Raw genomic sequence first — 21,898 nt, 5'->3', positions numbered from 1 at the left:
ATTCTGGGACAGTCCAGACTTCAAATATCACAACTCACCAATGAATAAGCACTTTTCCCTTTTTACCGTTCTTCCCCTCCTTTAGAGCCTTCTCGATGAAGCTGCCCGTTCTCTCAAACTCGCCGAGCAGGTTCTCATCGTCTATATCATCGACTTCAACACTGAGATGCTCATACTTGTCCCAGTCTTCAAAGTCTTTGAAATCATACTTGAGGACCGAGACGACATGCGTAATGCCAGTGTCAGCCAGCGTGGACTTGCGGCGTAATATAAATATCCTGGGAGGTCTTGTCAGAAAACTCATTCATCACCAAGTCATTCCCGCAAATAGTATATTAAAGCGATTGCAAATTCCAATGGAAAAAGATACATTATCACGTGTCAGACTTCTGAAAATGGCATGCGGGGTTATAAAAGGGGGGAGGATCAGAACCGTGGAACAAAAGCGAAGTGACTACATACCCTCCAACATAGAGCTCATCCTCCCCAGGGACCCGCGATAGCGCCATGTCTGACACGGGAGCGTTTTGATACCTAGATGATTCGGGGTTTCGGATTTCGGATATCAGGACGCAGCCTCCATTGAAATTTGCCCTTCCCGGTTATTAATGGTACGATCGATTCTCCAAAACAGTTTCCCAATGCGGACGAGTTGGGATAGGGGGAAATGGGTGGGGTGGGGTGAAGAATCAGGTGATTAGTTATCTCTTTCGTGGTGGTCAAGCAAGCAAGAAGATGGTGAGATTTTGTTTCCCACGCCACTACTGGTAGAGGCCTCAGGCACAACATACATTAGTAAAATATGGAAGCAAACGAACCCCTTACAAAGTTGCCACTTCCAAACAATTGCCGCCCCATTTGCAGCCCCATTTGCAAGTGCCGCGGGTCACAAAACGCGGTTCCTATCCATCCACCTGCCTTATCCATCAAGCTTCTCCGACCTAGAACCCTGTGGCCTGTCCCCGCTGAGCCCTAGCCGTGTCAGCTCCCGACCAAGCAATGTCGCAAGGCAAGACCGACCTGGTGGAATGTCACTATGTCTCGGCGAAATTTCCTAGGCCCCGCGGTAGAGGCTGTTCTCTGATGTTTCTATGAAGTAAGGCTTGTGTGGGAAAACTGAGGATGCGCTCAGAATTTTTCACTTGCTTAGGCCTGGAACCTTGCCTATTCGCATAATGAGGCAAAGTACCTAGCCTAGTTACACCGAAGGCACGGTACTTCGGTAGTACTGTACATCATACGGAGGTCCGTATGTTTCTCTCCTGAATCTTTCGGCAAAGCTCTGGGCTGATTATGGCACCTGGTCTTACTTGTACGAAGTACATGCAAGAGTCGTGGCCGTGTTCTAAAGTCTGCAAGTCATCTCCTAGCTTGTTACAAGCGTAATCGTGGTGTACTGACAAAGATACTGTAATCAATGATTATTATATTGATTACTAAATTTTTATTTGCAGCACTGATTCAATTTCACAGGCCTGAAAGTCTCCCTTTTTAAACCCTTCAAGCCACATACAACCGACAGTGCGGTACCCGGAAGACTTTTCTTCCCGTTCGGTTTTTATGACGGAGGTACCACTAGTTGGAGATTGGAGATACCATTCCGAGCTCCGTGGTATTAAGTTGACGCTTGTCATAACCAAGCACTCATTTAGAGTCATGTATCTAAGACCCTAACGCCGATGACATTGTCTGGTCGGCGACCTGACGTCCCAGAACAACGGTTGAACATCATGTCCCGACTCCCTAAGCAAGGTACCCGGGTATCTTACTAAGTCCAGTTTAGCATCAGCGTCATTCATGAACCTAAAAAACACTTCATTTCCTTTTTAGGTTTAACTTCTATGGTGTTTTGCGGCTTCTTCCGCAAAAAAGTTGCTACTCGAAGTCTCGATGAAGTACAGTGAAGAGTCTGAGGGTTCATGATTAGTAGGCTTTTTGTGTGGGAGGTGGTGAAACATAAACATGATGGTATAACTCCTTGAATCTTCATTACATGCCGTACCTAACAGAAATAGATACTCGTACTAAGACTTTATAACAAGTCTATAAAACCCACTAGTTACTTGAATCCACCTCTCGGCCACATACGTACACAAAGTCGCCGAATACTAGAGGCAACAGGCATTAGAAGTCTCAGCCTTGTCATGGCTTCCACGTCTCGTCAAGATCTGGCGCTCGCGTACTGTATCGTTTTCGTTTCTCGTGTTCTATTTGCCTTCTCATTGGCGGGAAATGTAACCAATAGAATCTCTATGCCTTCATAAGAATCGACGCGCCACCTCAAATAGTACAAGTAGATGTCCCAGAATGCAAGTGGGGCTCTAGACTTACGAAGTATTGGATGTACCGTACTGTACAGTACAGTATCATATTGATTGGGGGCCACTTGAGCCCTACAAGGCATAAGCCCTGACCCTTGCAGGACTCTGGAAGATCCCAAGAACATAAGACACGGGAATCGGTTCCAGATTCGTGCTTGGGCTCCCGCACGACTAGGTTATTCTAGAGTGGCGGTTCCAGCCAGTCAGCTTAGGAGATATAAAGTGTGGATGCTGCGTAAGGTTACTCCGTACTCGCGTTTGGGAAACCCCGCTCTGGCTTCTGATAGGGCAGCTCGCCATAGGGCTAGTTTTGCGCGCGGTAGCTAGCTACGGTATTTGGCTGTTCGATGCTCTGAGTGGGAATCCTCATATACTGTTCATTTTTAACCTATTTCTTTGCGAAAGCTCCTATTTCATGATAGGTTGTCGGGGTTTCGGCTATGAGTGATGCTGAATTCGGTCATCATGTCTCGCATCTCTGTGCCGTTTGCACCCATCTATCAGGCTTGTAGCCTTTGGATATCATACTTCTTGACTCTCTACCCATGCACAGTCGGCGCGGCTTTGAAAGAGTCCTTTATTGTTGCAGCGCTAATAATCTTGGTCGAGGCCGTGCGCTTCGAGACTTGTCTTCCATTCAAAGCTGAAAGATTTTCCTCATCTATTTTTGTGTAGCGCATGTATTATTGAACGGGATGATTACTCCGTATCCAGCAGACCACGAGGAGGCATTAGTGGTGGCCAGAATTGCGTGTTGATACGAAGTGGTAGAGTGGATGTTTTCTACTTGCGCTAGGAATAGATTCCGTTCAACGGAATCGTTGACCGCTGGTCATTCAAGAGGCTACTAGGTCTTTCAGGGGTGCGCCGTACTGTAGCCTTCGATAGTTTGTTCTATACAGACCTCGTGACTTCTTGCTGCCTTGATTAGTTTTGAGAGTTCAGCCTTTGATCCAAGAGGATATATGGCCGGCTAATATGTACGCCTGCATACGCTTTATAGTATCATGTGAGTGGCTTGAACGTTGTAAGATGTGGTTGCAACAAAACAGGACTTTCATACTTATACGGCAGAGCTTCTTCAGCTATAGGGGTCTAGAAGAAGGACAAAGTAGGACAAGAAATCTGGTTTTATGTCTTGGCGAGTGCTTAGTCAACGAGAAAATACTCATTACTACTGTTGCATTAGTGTCATAAAACCGGCGGATTTGGATTTACGGTGAGCAACTTCTAAGAACGGCGTTCTTTAGCAACGCATAAACAAGGCACGATTTCCAAATGGAACTCTGTGCCTTCGGATAGAATCTCAGCTCGGGCTCGCTTGAGTATGTACCTTTCGGCCCGTGTCGGGACAAGGTACGGGGAGCAGGAGTAAATGAGACAGGCCTGGTTCTGCAAGAGACCTCATGTAGGAGGCGTGTGGCTTCCCTTGCTTCCTAAACCCGCCATAACCGCGCCGTTTGTATTCCAAATACTCAGATTGATGTTCCATCATAGCTTTCCCTGGTAATATCGGTTCGAAAGTGCAGGATTGATGCTTTTGAAGAGTCGTTTATCCTGAGCGATGCTAATCTATATATCTTCTGTAGGTTTCATTGATAGCATCGTGTATTAACGCAAGTGCGAGGGCATCAAAGTCATTGTCTAGAAGCCGGCCAGGGGGTAGTCAGCAAAGAAGCACAGGAACATTCTTTCCTCCGGCAAAAAGTGCTACTTCGAAAGTTTGTTGCTTATGGTATAAGCATATGTTTGTCAGAAGTATTCTTGTTTGAGTCTGTCGTTCGCACGGCCAATCAAATCAGCGCCAGTGACGAAGTTTCGATTTAGAACAACGTATGATTTACCGTTCAAGTGTGTAAGCCTTGCAATATTCGTTGCATCATTTGGAAGACTTTGGAAAACCGTTGAGAATACGGCCTCTGGTGTTTTTGATATGTGACCCCGTGAAGTGTTTTTTACTTAGCTAGACTTGAGCGGTGAAGTTCAAGTGGCATCTAAGATGATGTTACTGAGCCAACTAAGCTCGTAGGCGCTATATAATAACGTCAGACTATACGACCAAACCCTGATAATGTGAGGTTAGGGGAACACCCGCGATGTCGATACGAACAATAGAGCCTCGCGAGTATGAGTAGGTGCTTCAATTCAAATAGCATCTTTTACTATACTTCGTACGCTACTACTTTTCTACTAAAACTTAGTCTATGCCAAATCGAACCCCCAAGCTAATCTAATCTAACCTAGACTGTTTCGAATTAATGAGGCATCATCCTACCCCAATTTTCCAAAAACTTTGGAGTTCCTAACCCATGTCGTATATCCTGGGGCGGGTGGTGGCGCAGCAAGAAGTATAATTTATGTACGTACGTGGTGCAGTGGTGCAGTAGCAATGAAATGGCTGCAGGAACTGCACATGCAAGCAGCACGATGTTATTGGGTGTATGGAGGTACTTGGTACTAAGAACTACCAAACGTACTTTCGTAATGTGACCAATTGACCAGCTAAGCCTGCGATGTGCATTGCTGCTGCTTGACGATAGAACCTAGATGATCCTTCGGCCACATGTTCGATGTGTGTTCGGAGTGTATTCTTATAAATCTTGGCCTTGAAAAGGATATTTCCCTTTCTCTACATTGAGGTAATGCCGACGCGGTCACGCAAACGCCCGAGGACTGTTGTAGATTAGACGCTATACTTACCCTGTAGTGTAGTGGGGGTTCAGCTACCCTACACGGGCCTGCAGTAATTTACCAGGTAGTCAAGAACCCCATAGGTAGCTGGCGAACATAGCCAAATTACCCTGAAGCCGCTACAGATTCCACGGCGCCAACCAGTAGGCAGTACAAGAAGTACCAGGGCACATCTGCCAGTTCATCTCGGTGTATGTACAGTACTGTACTCGAGTACGAGTAGTAATGTGCGTGTAACTGGATAGGTGTGGCATCTACTGGGTGCAACCTTGCCAGCTTGTCAAGCCCCAAGGACAGTGGTTTGGAGCTAAGATAGGTAGGGCTGAGGCCCGTGGATACTCTGAAGAACAAGAGAGAAATGAGGGTGGCCCTATCGCTCATCCCTACAAGGCCCCTGGAGCCCTGTCGGCCCCCAGTCTAGCTCTGGTTCCAAACCCCGCTGTCTCGAAAAGGAGTGGGTTGCAACTGAGCGTTTCTACTTGCAGTCATCATTACGCCGTATGACAGGAATGTCTTGTCTTGCAGATGCGAGATCAAGGCGAAGACAAATTGCTGGCGGCGAAGGAGATGGAGACAAAAAGGAGTATACAGTAGAGATCTGAAAACGATATGTGCCTTGATGCCAGATTTCGACTCGAAGCTCAGAGGAGCGAGCAGACAGAAAGCGTAAGGTGCCTCAGGAAGAACAGACTGATTATGAGATCAGATCAGTCCAGGCGCTCTAATGCGGCCGGCAGGTCTGACTTATACGAAATGCGAAGGGTCAGCTAAGACAGACAAAGGTAGCCTTTCTAATAATAATTCTGGGTGTTGGGGAGAGTACTGAGGCTTGTAAGAAAAGTCTTTCGAACTGAAGGAATAAGAATACCGTAATAACAATATGAAGTCTTACATGTTGAATCGTCTCGAGATGCCACGACCGCAACACGATCACGACCCAGAAAATATTATATCCGTACGGAGTATCCACATCCACATCTTATCCTCCTACTGTAGTGTCCATGCGGCACGGCAACCACTTTAATCCCATTTCTCAGCCTGGTCCTCCGTCTGCCCTGCTGGTGCTATCCACCCTCTTTTTCAAGGGTCCCTTAGGTTTCCATGCTTTGCCTTACCTTACATAAATGTGCAAGTAGCTACTAGTCTACTGCCACGACATTTGTGCAAGTATAGTACGAAGTAGTAGTTAGGTCGTGGATATGTAGATAGATTCGCTCTGCCGTCGCCTGTTGGGTCACTACTAACTAGGTGGATACCTAGGTAGGACCTCAAATACAAATACTCTACGGAGTATGGTCCTAATGTTTTACATCCGTACGAACGAAGTACCTACCACCTATACCTATTGCCTACCTAGGCACCTAGCCCTCGTACATTGTTTTACATTTGCATGACTTTATCCTGCCTGCAACTGTCTCCTCATTCCCCTAAATATATTATTCCTTTCGACTTCGCACTATATACACACTACTACTCCTTCCAATTTCCAATTCCCTACCTACTCCCGCTCGTCCCTCCTCGTCCCTCCTCCCCCCTCGACGCCGTTACTCTACTACGCCCTACACTACTACTTGAATACGTACGCACGCAGCATTAGTAGTACCCGTCGGCAACTACCTAGGTTAGGCTGACCTGACCACCACCACTACCACTACCACCACTATCCCAACTGCCTCGCCCACCTGTGTGTTTGCCCCGTCAGCCGCCTGCTACTCAGACCTTCATGTTCTACCCGTACAAGGCCCTGATCTGTTGCCAAATATCCATCGCCATCCAATCAAACGGCCTCTACCCCATAAACTCCGACTAGCCGATGCCCGCTCATATCATATTATTGTCCCTCCTCTCGAATCCCCTTCCTGATCCCACATACTACTACACCCTTTGAGACAACGCCTTCTCCACCCCATCATCCATATTCTTACTTCTTCGAGACGCCTCCTTCTTTCTAGCCTCTTCATGACATAAGATTTGCTTCAATATATGCGCGGAGGTCATTTTTCTTTCTTGTTGTATATTCTGTTCCTATAGACATTCATGTTTCGCCTCCGTTCATTTCTCCCAGTCGGCTCTTCCGCAGCATATTGCCACTTGCACACACAGACTTTGTAGCAAGTTGTGCCATTCCTTAACCTTGATTCTTTCAGCTCGTGGCAATTTCGAACTTCAAGCGCATCATGGACATCCCTCATCGCGGTCTGAGGCCATCTCTGGCCCTACCCGAAATATACGTCCACGAGTCGAACCCCGAGCACTTTCGATCGTCAAGTAGATCGAGCTCATACAATTCGACTTCCTCTCCCACGACTTCCTCTATTCCAATGTCAATACCGCATTCTAGGACAGACTTCGTACCCCCACCTCTTCCTCCGCCAACACATTTAGCAGATATAGCTTCAGGAGGAAACAATGGACCTGATCTAGCCTGGAGGTTTGGGAACTCGCATGGTTCTACGAGTGATTGGGGGGGGTCTATGTCCTCCGTTCCCCCCGGGTCGAGTCTCTACGGAAGCTTTGCAAGTAGGAAGGGCTTAATGGACGACCGGCCCGACTATTCTCGCCGCACAAGTTCTAATTCGACAATAAAAACTTCGGTGGGAGAGGGTCGTCAGGAGCACGCATACCCCAAAGATGAGGGCTATTCGAGTCTTTCCGGGACGAGCATTGGGTCATACAGGTCAGTTTCAATAAATCTGTGCCTATGCAATAGGTGCTCATCTCGCTGCGGATCCCTCCAGATTCTGGGATGGCGCTTATGAGCTTGAGCTCCCGCCCTGGGTTTTAGATTGTCATTTTAAAACGTCTAAATCTCAATTCGTTCGTAATTTGAAAACTATAGCCGCTGACAATTTGTTTGCATAGGTCCAAGTACCAAGAATCTTCTTCGGCGAAATCAGGTTTCCAGAGTCACGACAGATTCCAAACAAATGCACAGGCTTACGATAAATCTCTTTTACAAAAGCTGGACGCTCGAAGGGGGACAGATGATAAGTCACCTTCGCGGTGCTATTCAAAATCAGCTTTCAGCTCTTCGGCTAGTGACGCTTCACCCACATCGCGCATTGCTCTCGAGCATAGACACCCCAGCCAGTTGAAGCCATTGTCTTTGCCAATCTTAACCAGCAGGCCTGGCTTCGTAGAAAGCCCTATTGCCATGTCTAGATATGGAGAAACTCCACTATCGTCTGGTATTTCTCCCGGAAACTCATATCCAAGATTCGGGGTTCAGACTCAATTTGAGTCCAAATCGCCCATTGACAGCGCGGATTCCGACAGATCTCATCCATTTATTGGACGTTCTGGAAGCAGTTCTGTAATGAGTGTTGGTGATGAAGCTTCGAGTGTCACAAGCAAATCCAGGGAGACTTATGACCGTAGAATATCTCCAGATCATGATGTAGACTTTCCTATGGAAGAGACAGGGCTTAGGCGATTGTATATTGACGAATACTCTGGTCGATCAGATGCGACTACGGGTCAAAAACGACGTGCATCGTCACCACCAGTAGAAGATGTCCAAACATTGCATACAGCCGGCAGCGTAAGTGATCTTTTCCGGCGGCGCGAGTCGGGATCAAGAAGCTCCCCAACTCCACGATATCATTCGAATTCAGGGTCAGTCTCTTCTACGACATCCGCCCCGCGGAACAACTCTTATGCTTCTTCAACATTATCCATTGCTGCGAGTAGCATCACAAGTATGAGCTCGTATGGGCGACTTTCTCCAGGTGGGATATCTCCAGCAGCTTCAGACATTCCGGACTCCCCTTATGTCACGTCCCTGTCTTTAAATCCAAGTCCACGCGCGTCTACAACTCATCAGCGTCAAGTATCAGACACTCGACCGCTTATGACCTCGCGCAAACTATCGGACAGTGTCAGCCATGGAAAATCCAACAACATCCCAAAGATTCATGGCATTTTCATGTGTGAATGCTGCCCGAAAAAGCCAAAGAAATTTGATTCTCAAGAAGAACTGAAGTAAGAATCTATTATGAAATGGTTGCACAAAAATTTGCTAATGAAAATTCTAGTGCTCATGAGCAAGAAAAGCAATACGAATGTGCTTATTGCCGCAACCGTTTCAAGAATAAGAACGAAGCAGAGCGTCACCAAAATTCGTTGCATTTGCGCCGCCATTCCTGGTCTTGCGCTGCACTCTCGGGCTATCCAGCCGCTTTTCACACATCTCCAACTCGACCAAACGAGGCAGATGCCTGTGGATACTGTGGTGAGGATTTCCCTCGCTCCGGTATCTCTTCACCGCCCTCGGGTCCTCAGATGGCTATAGCAACAGACCAAGATTGGGACATCCGAATTGCCCATTTACAAGAGATGCATAAATTTGGGGAATGCAATCATGCCAAGAAGTTCTTCAGAGCGGATCATTTCAGGCAGCATTTGAAACACAGCCACGCGGGTACCAGTGGCAAGTGGACAAACATGTTAGAAAATGCATGTATGAAAGATGAACCTCTTCCAGAACCGATCAGAGGCCCCGAAAGGGTGAGCCCTGGCGGGCCGAGAGTAGGGATAATTAGTGAGGAAGAGGAACTCCTGTGAAAAAATCCCTTCGCGGAATGATGATCATTTATATGCTTTAGATATATTACAACAATTGTTTAGGAGGAGAAAATGGACGGATTTCTGAAAGACAATGGACGACAAAATTCTTAACGGCCGTATACGAGATACCCGGGGGTACTTTTTTGAGCATTGCTTGCATCTCAGCATCATCTAGTGGCATTTTGAGCATGAACGGCAGAGAAAACGTATTATTCCGTTTTTTTGGTTATGTTATTTGAATATCTTCACGGAACAGAAGGAGGAGCGAAGCAAAAGCATTACATTATTGGCGTCTGGTGTCTGATCACCGATTTTTCCCTCGGCAACGTCTTTACCGTTTGCTAGAACGCATGGGCGGTGTGCAACGAAGGCTTGAGGGTTGCATGGAGGAACATTATCGGGCTTTAACTGGTGCAGATGAGCACCTGCTCCCCTGGTTAATTACATATATGAAGACGTCACTATGGACGTGCAGCTGAAAGCAAATAGCAGGCTTTCCAAATCCTGGTGCCTGGGATAATATGAATCGATGTGCTTCAGCGCTTTCCATTCCCACCCTGAGAAGTACATGAGAGCCGATATGCCTGAATGACCATGGACCCATTTTGGCTAGACTTCACGTCCACGTCGACTTTTGCACTGGATGGGAAATACCCCGTTCTCACCATCAAGATATTACAACTCGAAGGATGACCGTCCAGCATTAAGCTTCACGGTTGCGTTGATAGACCAATGGTATGCAAGGAGTCGAGAAGGGATAGTATAAAGTAACATCGACACCACCTGCTAGGCTTAGGGCGGTTGGTCGGGTCGGCTGCGATCGAAGGTTGGTGCCGCGAAGATGCATCTCAACCCTACTTGCTGTACATGAATCTTTTCACGTAAAGCTGGCTTCGCGTACATGGCATGGTTCCATTCTTGCAACCCTGTCTAACCTGGCAAGCGAGCCCTTGACATCAAGGCAAGGCCAATCGGCTTGCTCGCATGCATCGCAGTGGTCATCTACGAAGTAGGGAGTTAGGATTCTACGAGCAAGTTATGGAGGTTTCCTCCCTATGGACCTCGGAGTCTGACTGGCGGGGTTGCCTGAATCAAGCCGCTATGACCAATAGGCTTTTAGCTTTCTGGGGAAGGATCATTAAGCTCCTACCTTGGACATTCGAATTTTCTTCTCTGCATGATGTGGCAGAAACCGCGAATAGTTTCTGCTAGGCTGAAGGATCAAAATCGGAGACACCGGTCTGCAGAATTCTTACTTCAATAAGGCGACCCGTCGTTATGGTACCCAATCGCAGGTCGCAATATTTTGAGAAGATTATGTCTATCCCAAATGCGTGGTGATAGGCTAGTACAAGTATCATAGTATTCCGTTGAAAACGCAAGGTCTATCTTACTGTATAGGCTTAGTCCCCTACGTTTACTATTTTGGGTCAAAAGTAGTTAGTTGTTGCGTACAGCCCTACCATTAATACGCACAACCTAGTTGCGGGCCTCTTACCCTCGCAAGAGCTTTCCTAGATAACCCTTTCTTGCCCCTCATCTATTTACTTGAGGCTTGGCAAGATGGTTTTGGAAGCCAAGTGCGAAGAGCAATATCATGACAACATTATAGTCAGGCCACCTCATCCCATTTATTTTTATATTATCTTTCTTTATCGTCATAACAGTCTTATCTTGTTTGGTACTTAATCATAACTGCCGGTAGCTTCGTCTGCGACTAGGTAGAAACACGATCCACCACAAGACAGTGTTCATAAAGGTCAGCATTTGTGCCGATCTTCACCTCTGAGCCCCCTTAATGCATGGCGAATGTCGAATGCCGAATTCAAGGGCACTAGTCGAAGTAATGACTCGAGTGAGCTGTTTACCCCTCTCTCGTGATTGTAAGTTTATGTGCAGTAAGTGGTGCAAGGGAAATAAAAGGTCCAGTGTCTTTATAAAGGCCCGCTTCAATAATAGAGAAACCTTCATGCTCCTTATTCTAGTAATGGTACGGCACAATTTCTACTCTTGTTATAACTTGACACTCATGCATATTTTGGAAAGTGAAGAAGAAGGATACCGATCGACGATGTCGGATAGGCCCGGAGGAAGATATTACGGTACCAGTACTCGGTCACATCCACATCTACATCCCTCATATACCCGCTAGTCATGCAGAAAACATACGACTGCATCATTCAGAATGCAAGAGTATCTTTTCTCACTTTCTCGCCCATACCCAGCAGCTCCCACAGACACACATATACATCCACATAATATAATTCACATGCAGTACATCGACGCAAGTTGTATCCAGGCCAAATCTAGGAAAGACAGAGCCTCTACAGTTGCTGCACATCCAAAGGCCCAAAAAAAAAGGCGTTGTTAAAGCGAACCACAAATCAAATTATATCTTTTCCTCGTTTTTGCCTTTTTAGTAGTCAAAATAAACGCCATCAGCCTTACCCTCCTCCCATTTCTGCCCTATAACCAGCCCTACAAGGCAGATATAAGCTTTTGCATGTTGTTCTACTGTACATCGGGCATTTTTTTCTATATTAGGAATACGGCGTGACTTAGCCTCGATAGGAAGTTGAAGCTCCGGCTCCCAAAATGTATGTTTTAGGAAATGTATGCGCATGCTCAGCGCATCCATCACTTGCGGGAATATCTCCTGCGCCTTGAAAATAAAGACTTTTGAGTAGGATAAAGTTTTGGTATCCCAAGACTGTGCTCATACATACACCGCAGCGTTGAAAGGTTGCTTGGGATGGCGGCTGGGAAACAGCTCAGGGGGGGTGGTACACGTGATTCTCCCAAAAGCGCACTGTCAGGGTGAGAAGAAACGTCCGCCATGTGAACGAGAAGGTGGGAAATATGAAAGGATACAACTGACATGACTTGCTACTCAACCATCTCAAAGCTACGCATTCGCCAGTTTTCGGTCACCCATATTCATTCATCATCGCAACCCCGCCCCGTACCCCACACTCCGCTAAGAATTCTCTTCTCAAGAAATATGTCAACAAGCGTCACCTCAACCCCTGGAATAAAAACAAATCAAATGATAAATACACGCAACTGATAACCGCATTTCCCGAGCTAAGAAACACTATCCAGGCCGTAGAAGATAATGTATTCCTATTTCTGAGCAAGCCCCTTTTTAAGCGAGGGCAAGATAGATGCCCGAGCTCTATCTACTCGAAGTCCCATGGGTTGCGTACTATGTGTAATGAATGACAAGTATTCATAAGCTTGTTAAACAATGAATAAAGCATTTCATATTGATAAGAGGCGGGCAGGTGAGTGAGTGGGCATTCGTGTCTAATTAATAATGGCGATTATTCATGCGGACAGAAAGAAGGAAGGAACTTGCACTTTGCTTAATCGAGGATTCATCGCTCCATCTTTATACTTTACGCAACGTAGAAGGGTAAGGAAAAGTACGGCCAGCTCATAATTTTGAAGTTTTTCGGATTATATTTAAACGATATCGGAGAATCAAATATAAAATACTCAAATATCTAAATACTTGCTTAAGACACCAACCACAAGAATGCCGGCGAGAAAAGCAATCGTAACACTGTTTAGGACCTTCCCTGCATGGACGATGGTTTAAGGAGGTGTATGGGTAGGTAGTATTAAGGATCTTGAATCTTTTTGTAAGTTCAAATAAGTTTTATCTCGGTATATATTTGTAATAGTGCTCGCGAGGCGTTCTGGTGGGATACATAGACCATTGTAAAACCATTTGTTCCAATCCAGAGATATTAGGGGAAACGCAATTCAGTTCGTTGATTCTAGGGACGCTTGTAGGACTAAGAACTCTGCTTTGGCACACGCAATGTTGCGATTATTTCGGCTTTTCAAACTACAGAATTCGCTCTCAGATGTTCGCTGGGTTTGAATGTGTCAAGCAGAAGCTTGAGCTATTTATTCGGTTCTCTAAATATGCATGGAGACACTGAAATCGAATATATCTCTAACTGCACCGCCGACGGTGCAAAGCTTCACCAACCCGAAGTCACCACCCAAAGAAACTCTCTCTTCGGTAGTTGCTTTTTCTCCAGACGCCGTTTCACACATTCTATCTACCCAGCTGTCGTATCCATCTTCTCTTGTCTTGCCGCCCTCGCCTTCTCCCTCATCTCACTTCTCCACTTACCAATCTTTTCCTTCAACTCCGGGTTCTCAATCACGTCCTCGATCTTCAGAGGCGAGCGATTGAAGGGATCGTGCGGGTCGCTCAGCAAATGGCTACGGATCGTACTGCGGTCTACAACCATCTTGCTCATCGGCAAGGTGACAGGGTCCATCATGAGGGTAGCGAGGAGAGGATCTTCAAACTCTTCCGGCAACTCGCCCAGATCGCTTTCATCTTGATCCTCGAGTTCTTTAGCCTTTGCGAAGCGTGCCTTCAGTTTGTTCCAGCGGACCAACTCTAGTGCCGGGCACAAGTGATAGCGCTCCATAATCCGGGAAGCATTGGCAAAGTTTGCGGGTTTGTAGGAACGGCCGTCTCGGGCGACGGCTTCGATGAAACGGTCTGAGACGCCGAGGTTAAGATATATCTCAACGAATTCACTGAGGAGATGGCGGGGGTTGAACTTGTATTTCTCTTCCATGCTTTCGACCTTCAGATTCGCTGATTTGGGGCCGACGATGGTGTCGAGGGTATAGTTGACCATGGCTGCTACTCGGTCCACGATTTCCGGCATAGTGAATGAAGCGCTGAGGTTCTTTGTAAAAAGTTTCATCATGGATATTGTTTCATTTGTCAGTTGCATGTATGATGTAGCTTGTGAGCTGGCGGTCTTGAGCTCTTCACTTTTGGCCTCGCGCTCCTCTGGCGTTAATTTCGTGGTTTTTAATTCTTCTTCAAGTTCGTGGATCTTTGGGAATTTGGTGAGCGCCTCGTCTAAGACGTATGTTGCGTCGTTCAAAAGGAGATTGACGAAGCGTAGAAAAAAATCCGTATTGGTTCTAGATTATTGTTAGCCGCCGGACTCACTATTAAATAACAAAAACACTCACTTGCTCTCCTGCGCCAACCTTTGCTTGTAGATATCGTTCGACCAAATACACTTGATGACTTGGAAGATCTCATATCGAATGTTGAACTTGTCATAGAACTGTGTATGGACTCCAGTTGATTCGACCTCTGTGAAGAATTAGTAAGTCCGACTTGAAGCATCGACAGGTCATCGACGTACCGATATAGAACTTCATCAAAGCATGAAGCAAATGATCGTTGGCGAATTTAGATCCTATCAGTGCATCCCCTAGGACTCCCTTTGTACGATGGTATACAGGCCAAGTGCCATGGTACAAGAGAGTAACCAATTTGGCCTTCAAATAGGGATTCTTGATATAGTTGGAGTTGGTGAGGAAGGTAATACAAAGCGCAATGGTTTCATCGCTAATTGCCGAGAACAGAACGTCTGGTATAAAACTATGACAACATTAGCGGCGTGTAAAATGAATTGTAATGCCAGATAAACCTGCCGGAAGACGAATTTGAGGTTTGAAAGGATGTCTTCAAGAACGTATTCGGGCAAAAATCTGAAGGCGTCGGGTTGTTCTTCTTTCAAGGGTAACCTAGAGAAGTTAGCATTGGAATATATGCATGTGTGGATGTTCTTACTCGATAGTCTTGTCCGGGGTATAATCTGATTGCGTTGCAGTTCTTAGAAGCCACACAGTAACATATCTCATGAACGTTACTGATTTGGTTTGCATCTGCTTATCGAGAAGAACACCTTCAATGGCAAACTTGGTCTGCATGTGCCGTTCCAAGACGAGCGTATATCTCTGAAGGTTCGTCTCGAGTACTGAAAGATTGTGTTGATTCTACAGATTGTCAGTGCAGCCTAGGGATATACGGACTGGGTCACCTACCATTGAGGCCTGAATCTTTGGCCTTTCCGCCTCCATCTCTTCCAATTTTCCTGCGAGGTACTTGATTTCCTTGTCCAAGTTCTTGAGCATACTGTTGGTGGCCTCACTACCATAGTGATGGGCAGCGAGAGTCAAGAAGAAGATCTCAGATATGAAGTTTGAAGTGCCCTCGACTGGCGTGCTATAGTATTCATCAGAGGCATTTTGGTCGGCGTTCAGCTTCGTCTCCTCACTGATATCAACTCGAGGATTCCTCCTCAGATAGTCGACATCAATTTTCGACACCTTTGAGAATGTACTGTCCATGAAGGGTTCGCATAGACCGTCTAGAACGACAGTCACATTCATGAGAAATCCATCCGACGACAAATTTTTAGCGTCCGGTTGAAGTGCTCGACGTTTGTGATTCGTATTTACAATATAGGCAAACCAATCCAGGGTCCTGTTTTTAGACGTTGGGCCTGCACGAACGAAGAGATTGATTATGTCAAGCAGGTCCCTCTGGTGAGTTTGCAGAGTCAGACGTAGGGCTTCTTGTGATGTCTGGATTCGCCGGGTGTCCATGGTCTTAGGACCCGCGAAGTACTCCTTCGAGACTTCAGGCTGGAGTGGTGAGATCCTAAAGAATGGCCCTAGGAGTGTATGCTTTTCGATACCTGGCGCTGATGTTGCCATTTGGAAAAGAGGATCATCAGCAATAGCTGTGACCAAAGGAGCATACTGTGATATTTGTTTCAGAGCCTGCAATCAATGTCAGTAACGTTTCAAATGCCGTAGTTTATTGAAGATAATATAATGTCCCACGTCGACTTGCACATTAACGAAAGCACACCAATAACAGACAAGGATGCAAACCAGCCAGAGTATCATTAATATGAAAAGGAGATTCATTGAAACCCTCAGTTGAGGGTCCTAGAGGATATGCTCTACTTTTTGTACTTACATTTATGTATGGCTTGTAGTTATCATTCATCGTCATGTTCGAGAGCTGCAAACTCAGACCCGCAACAGCCTTCGTCAACATCGGTTTGACGGTATCATCTTCGGCGAATCGAGAAATAGCCTCCGTCAAGAAGTCGGGGCATATTCCTCTGTCCTCGACAGCTTCATTCAGTAGATATGGAGTCAAAGAGTCCGTATTTGGATTCGGTTCACGTCTGAAAAGGTCAGCCACACCCATCAGATCCTCAAAACCAAACTAACCCAAAAAGCTCCGGCACCTCCACTGAGAATATGCAATAGCTCATACATAGCCGCTTCGCCTCCTTCAGAATCGCATCCTTCCCATTAGCATAACCCCTTAAGCCTTTGAGAGCCTTAATTATTCTCTTCCAGGCCGGCAGAAGATAATCTAGAATGGACTTGTTGTGAGAAACTGTCGACGCAGCTTCCATAAGAGCGGAGTCAAGCCTCTCTTTCGAGAGCTGAATAGGAGCACTTTCCTCCTCTAACTCTTGTCTCAGGTTCGGAAGGTAGATGAGTCTGTGATTTGAAGCATCCACTTTCTGCATGGGATCCAAAGTAATCCTGAAGATTTGCCCCAGTATCCTGTTCGCATACTCATCAAGATCCTCATTGTTAGAGGGTGTGGCTAGCTTTCTGGCTTGCGTACCTCCGGGGTTCTGCTCGTCTGATTCAGCGCGCGGACGTTTCAATGAAGTTGCTTCGGAGGATTTTCTTACGCTTGGCGAAGGTGTGTTATTTGAGGGTCGCGCAGTCAGCTTGTTGAATGGGTTCTCGGGGGTTGTGGTGGCGGTCGGAGCTTTGGTGATGTTGAGCTTCGGTTTCGGCGCAGGTTCAACTTTTTCGGGGGCTGCTGGAGCTGGTACAGAAGAGGTCGATGATGGGGCACTTGATCCTTCCCCTTTTTGTTCGGTCTTTGGTGTTGGTATTGTTGTGCCAGACAACTTCTCCAGGCGTCTCTGACGGATCTATAGATGCATCCCACATTAGCCTCCCATAGATGGCGGACATGGGGAGTTATGACTGACTTGGTCCATCTTCTCCTTGTCAGGAGCTTCGGGAGGAGCTGGAGGCCCTTGCTGATTGGGGTCCATGATTGGAATGTATTTTGTAGTTGTTGCGGATGAATAAAGTCAAGGTGCCTTGACTATCAACAGCAGCCTTGCGGACCCTGAAGCTGGAGTGACGTTCAGGCGGACGTGCGGGCTTTTAGCGATAACGCTTGCTAATCGGAATCGGTACAGGGGGAGGGGGGTACATCGAAGCTCGAAGAAGCTCCATATGCATATGGAAGGAAATATTACCAAGTACGCCGTAAAGTCAATTGTCGAACGTTGATTCATTCATTGTCCGAATAATGTGAAGCTGGCGAAATTAATACGACCTAGATATGCATCATCTGATCTTTGTTTGTATTTACTGCTCTACTGCAATATTGAAATGACCAGTTTGTCTTTCGGGCATGGAAGGGAAGCCTCCGATAGGGTAACCAGGAGAAGCATCACGTGCAGTTTATATCAGAAATCTGCCATGCATCCAGAGAGACCTACAATAATTCCTCAAGTCGGGTTGAATTTGAGTGCGAGGAAAAGAGGTATCAAAATAGAGCAAGGGGTCTGTTTGGTCACATCCCGAACCCCTGGATATCCCAACAATGCTTCTCTATTATGAGTCTACAACCCCCTTGTGAACCGCCGGCGAATTCGCCAATGAATGCTTTGTCCCAAACGCCATGCTTCTCGCTCAAAGGTCCGCAACTTGTACACCGAAGAGAGTCTCCATTCCGCCTAGTATGAATTCCTTAGTGGCGTCTGCACGCCCAGCTCTTCTAACTTCCTGCAATTCGCCATCTCCATATTCCGTGCCCTGTTCATTTTGTGTGTGTCTTGGACGAACCAGCCTTGAGCGTCTTGCACTAATCGGTTTCTTGATGCCACCTCTTCTTCACAGTACACCCTCAGCTGCTGAACATATTGTATTTCCGCATTCTGGTCGAGGTGGGAAAATTGACGAGCCGTGTAGCCATCCACTTCTCCAGGATCTATCCAGTAAGGCACCTTCTTTTGGTATGTTTGTCGGCCCATGGTATGTGGAGGTTTGGCTTCGTCGAATCGCATCGAGGGGCCACTTGATCCAGAGCCGGAGAAGATCGAGGATATGAGCGGCAAGAATAGAACCAGAAGTAAGGGTAAAAGTCCCTTGAGTATGTCCTTCAATGAAGGTGGTGGGGCTGCTGGCGCATTCGGATCCCTTGGTCTCCGTCTCGGTGCTCTCCCCCCAAACTGATGTACCCTGATACCAGGGCCTCCTCCCATATTAAACACAAAACCTGGCCCGTCATTGAACATTCCACCGCCTCCTGTAATATCATTAGTCTTCATTTGTGTCTCAAGTCAATCACAGCCTCAAAACTCACCACCACCAAAAGGACCCATCCCCCCTCCCCCGAAAAACCTATTAAACATCTCCTCCGGACTTATCTCCTCCTCCCACATACTCCCACCGGACGCCTCTCCCCTCGCCCTCGACGTCCGATCCGCAAAGCCACTAAACGGGCTCTGCTGCGGCGCGCCCCCACCAAACCTCGAATCAGGATCCCCCCCATACCGATCAAACTTGGTCCTCTTCTCCTTATCCCCCAGCACTCCAAACGCCCGACTCACCATCTTGAACGCTTCATCCGCATGCTCATGTCCGTTCTTATCTGGATGCGTCAACAGCGACTGTTTCCTATACGCTTTCTTAATCTCCGATTCCGTGACCGTAGTTTTGACATCCTCTATACCCAAGATATCGTAAAATGCCGTAGGTGCACAGCGACGTACTCTAAGGACGGCGGTTTTCTGCTCGATTGTGTATTTGCGATCTTGGTTTCCCTGATTGTGATCTCGGGATTTGGCAGCGCCATTTGGTTTGGCGTCGGAGCCTGATGCAGTGGCTGCGGGCATCGCGCCGCTGTTTGTGAGCGAATAATACAATAGATGGAAAAACGTCAAAGTGATATTATTTGTTGTTGCGCTGGGATTTCTCTCTGTTTTGTTATGGCCACGAGACGGACGGAAAGCTGCCTCGCGGATAGGGAGCAGTTGTTCTAGCGACCCGGGGCCGGTCTTTTTGCAGGGGTTCACTGATGAGGATGAGGCTACTGTAACTGCACGTGAGAACGTGCGGTCATTGAATTCTTGCAGACTGCACTCTTCTATGCGTTCAATTGAACTTTGCCAAAGCAACCCTAATTGTTCATAATTTCCATTGGTTTAATCATCACCCCAAAGTATCCGCCAAAATGCCTACTGAAGATAAACCCCTCGAACAAACAAAACGCACAGCCATGTCCTACGCAATGGACTGGGGCAGTACGTTCCCCTCAATTCATGTAAATCTACTTGAAAGACTAACATTACACCATAGAATCCTCCCTCCCCCCGACCCTCCTCGCAACCCTAATAACAGCCCTGCATGCCCGCCCCTTCCGACCACTCCCGATGCTCTTCCCGCCAGTACTCCTCTTCTCCGCGTACCTAAACCTCAACGGCTTCATTGTGGACTCAGCCGGCTTAACTGCTGCCTGGAGCGGACTGTACCTGATTATGGCGAACAGGAGGAGGGTAAAAGGGAGTTTCGGGCAGAGGATTGGGGGTCGTTTTGGGGCGAGGGGGATGGTGAGGGGTGGTGCGATGGCGTTGGCGGCGGGGAATCTGGTCGTGTGCGGACTGACTTATGGGCTGGGGAGGAGGGTGAAGGATGATGGGGTAGCGAGGGAGAAGGAGGTTTGAGGTGGTGGTTACGTTGAGTGTGCATGTTGGAGGCATGGGTAATAAATTAAAGTGGATTGTAAAAACTAGGTTTGAGTGTGGGATAATGTAAGAATACACTACAGGTTTTGGTCTGGGAGTGAACCTTTGGATGTACACTATGATCACGAACGGAACGAAGACAGCTTGAAGGGTGGAGGTGATCGTCAGATCTGTATTATGAACCACCACAGTGATTTCCCGTGCATCCAGCTTGAATCGCGTAGTATGCAATGTACTGTATTACACCCAATAACTCCTTAATCAGTCGGCCTTTGGCGCACTGCATTACCGACATGCAAAATCCGGTACTCCATGCTATGGTATGCCCTATGCCAAAAACGCCACAGTGCCATTGACTCTACTCGTTCTACAACGATTTGTATGCAGGGAATAGGTAGAGGCTAGTTAACCAAATGGATACCGAGATACCGGAAATAACAATATATCGAGCCATCTTGGAGCTTCTGCGGCGGCGGCGATGTTGCTGAATCCGCTCTTCTTTAGCGACGCAGAATTGGTGCAAGCTTGAGACTTGATACTCGTTGATGTAATTGATATCACATTCCCTGGATTTGTCGCCAGCGAACTTCCGGTACTCTTTCTCAATCTCAGTGACTGCAACACCATGGGCATGCCGGATGACAGCAACCGCGCAACCAGTGCGATGCTATATTGAAGTTAGAGGTGCCACACAAGCCCCGAGGAATCACACGTACCTTGCCGTGATTGCAATGAATAAGGAGGGGGTAATTTTGCTTGTCGAGAGCGACATCCATGATTGAATGCATGATGGCCTCAGAAATGGCAACTTTCTTCGTTCCAGGCAGCTCAATGACCTTATGGCAGATATCGTTTGCTTTCATGAAGTCTTTAAACTCAGGAGTGTCTTTATTAACGAGGGTTCTGTAAAGACATCAATAGGTGAGAGAAGGTTACAGGCTAGGGCCACTTACACAATAGTCTTCAGGCCGAGAGTTTGGAGGAATTGATAGTCTTCAGTATGTGGGAAACTGCTCCGGTATATACAGCCGGGCATTACTTCTCCAAATTTGAAATGATTTTTCTCATCGTCATTTTGGTCTTCGTCCTCGGCTTTCAATGCCTGGGGCTTTTTGGAAACTGTAGAGCATGTCAGAATGGAAATCCAAATATATCCGAATGGTGCGTGGCGCACCTTCTTTCCCAATATCTACAACCGTGCAAGGAACCATCCCATTGGTAGCAAACTCGGCTCCAATATCCACCGGAGTCTCCATCTTGACGCTTCTCGCAGGAGACCAGCTGCCCTCTTTCTCCAGGCTGCGAGAGCGACGTTGCTGCTCGTGAATTATTGGGCCTGCGCTACAGCCTTCGATAATATGGTGGTGATCCTCAACAAAGGCTCTGGTTGTTCTCTTTGATACCAAGTTTCCCTCCGTCATTGTATGTCCTTTCAGTCCTCTCCCCAATCTGATGATAAATGTACACACAGAAACGTGAGCAAACACAGCTCAGACCTCGGTAGCAGGTGGGGTCTGAATCCAAACGATAGACTCGGTCGTAACGTCGTTAAAGGACGCGGCGACAAGCCTGCTGATTGTTCTGGGTTTGTGAAGGCATGTTGAAGATGTCTCCGCTTCCGTGGGGGTGGGTTGGAAGTCGATGTTCTGTGGGAAAGGAAGCAAGAGCATTCAGCAGAAG

General features: G+C 47.1%; 6 protein-coding genes across 6 annotated transcripts; 2 read left to right on the top strand and 4 right to left on the bottom strand.

Annotated features, from left to right (window-relative positions):
- Window positions 1–34: 34 nt before the first annotated feature.
- LHYA1_G000614 (uncharacterized protein) lies at window positions 35–509 on the bottom strand (the record flags this gene model as incomplete). The annotated part of the gene is made up of 2 exons (XM_031145605.1): window positions 35–278; window positions 463–509. 2 exons carry the CDS (start codon window positions 507–509, stop codon window positions 35–37), a joined length of 291 nt encoding a protein of 96 aa, XP_031009366.1.
- A 6,680-nt stretch (window positions 510–7,189) lies between these two features.
- LHYA1_G000613 (uncharacterized protein) lies at window positions 7,190–9,575 on the top strand (the record flags this gene model as incomplete). The annotated part of the gene is made up of 3 exons (XM_031145604.1): window positions 7,190–7,689; window positions 7,875–8,993; window positions 9,047–9,575. The coding sequence occupies 3 exons, from the start codon at window positions 7,190–7,192 to the stop codon at window positions 9,573–9,575; spliced, it is 2,148 nt and encodes a 715-aa protein (XP_031009371.1).
- Window positions 9,576–13,651: 4,076 nt separating this feature from the next.
- On the bottom strand, window positions 13,652–17,515 carry ufd2 (Ubiquitin conjugation factor E4; the record flags this gene model as incomplete). The annotated part of the gene is made up of 8 exons (XM_031145603.1): window positions 13,652–14,543; window positions 14,595–14,721; window positions 14,774–15,012; window positions 15,205–15,410; window positions 15,459–16,199; window positions 16,402–16,615; window positions 16,662–17,389; window positions 17,450–17,515. 8 exons carry the CDS (start codon window positions 17,513–17,515, stop codon window positions 13,652–13,654), a joined length of 3,213 nt encoding a protein of 1,070 aa, XP_031009372.1.
- Window positions 17,516–18,208: 693 nt separating this feature from the next.
- On the bottom strand, window positions 18,209–19,369 carry pi041 (putative J domain-containing protein; the record flags this gene model as incomplete). The annotated part of the gene is made up of 2 exons (XM_031145602.1): window positions 18,209–18,780; window positions 18,838–19,369. The coding sequence occupies 2 exons, from the start codon at window positions 19,367–19,369 to the stop codon at window positions 18,209–18,211; spliced, it is 1,104 nt and encodes a 367-aa protein (XP_031009369.1).
- Window positions 19,370–19,707: 338 nt separating this feature from the next.
- On the top strand, window positions 19,708–20,197 carry LHYA1_G000610 (uncharacterized protein; the record flags this gene model as incomplete). The annotated part of the gene is made up of 2 exons (XM_031145601.1): window positions 19,708–19,777; window positions 19,833–20,197. 2 exons carry the CDS (start codon window positions 19,708–19,710, stop codon window positions 20,195–20,197), a joined length of 435 nt encoding a protein of 144 aa, XP_031009370.1.
- A 388-nt stretch (window positions 20,198–20,585) lies between these two features.
- Window positions 20,586–21,474, bottom strand: DSP1 (Tyrosine-protein phosphatase; the record flags this gene model as incomplete). Its single annotated transcript, XM_031145600.1, has 4 exons — window positions 20,586–20,885; window positions 20,935–21,121; window positions 21,172–21,337; window positions 21,393–21,474. 4 exons carry the CDS (start codon window positions 21,472–21,474, stop codon window positions 20,586–20,588), a joined length of 735 nt encoding a protein of 244 aa, XP_031009318.1.
- Between the last annotated feature and the right edge of the window lie 424 nt (window positions 21,475–21,898).

The sequence above is a fragment of the Lachnellula hyalina genome (genome assembly GCF_007821495.1).
Source record: "Lachnellula hyalina strain CBS 185.66 chromosome Unknown contig00006, whole genome shotgun sequence".
NCBI lineage: Eukaryota > Fungi > Ascomycota > Leotiomycetes > Helotiales > Lachnaceae > Lachnellula > Lachnellula hyalina.
The sequence above is the reverse complement of the archived record's forward strand: the minus strand, read 5'-3'. Positions and strand labels throughout refer to the sequence as shown.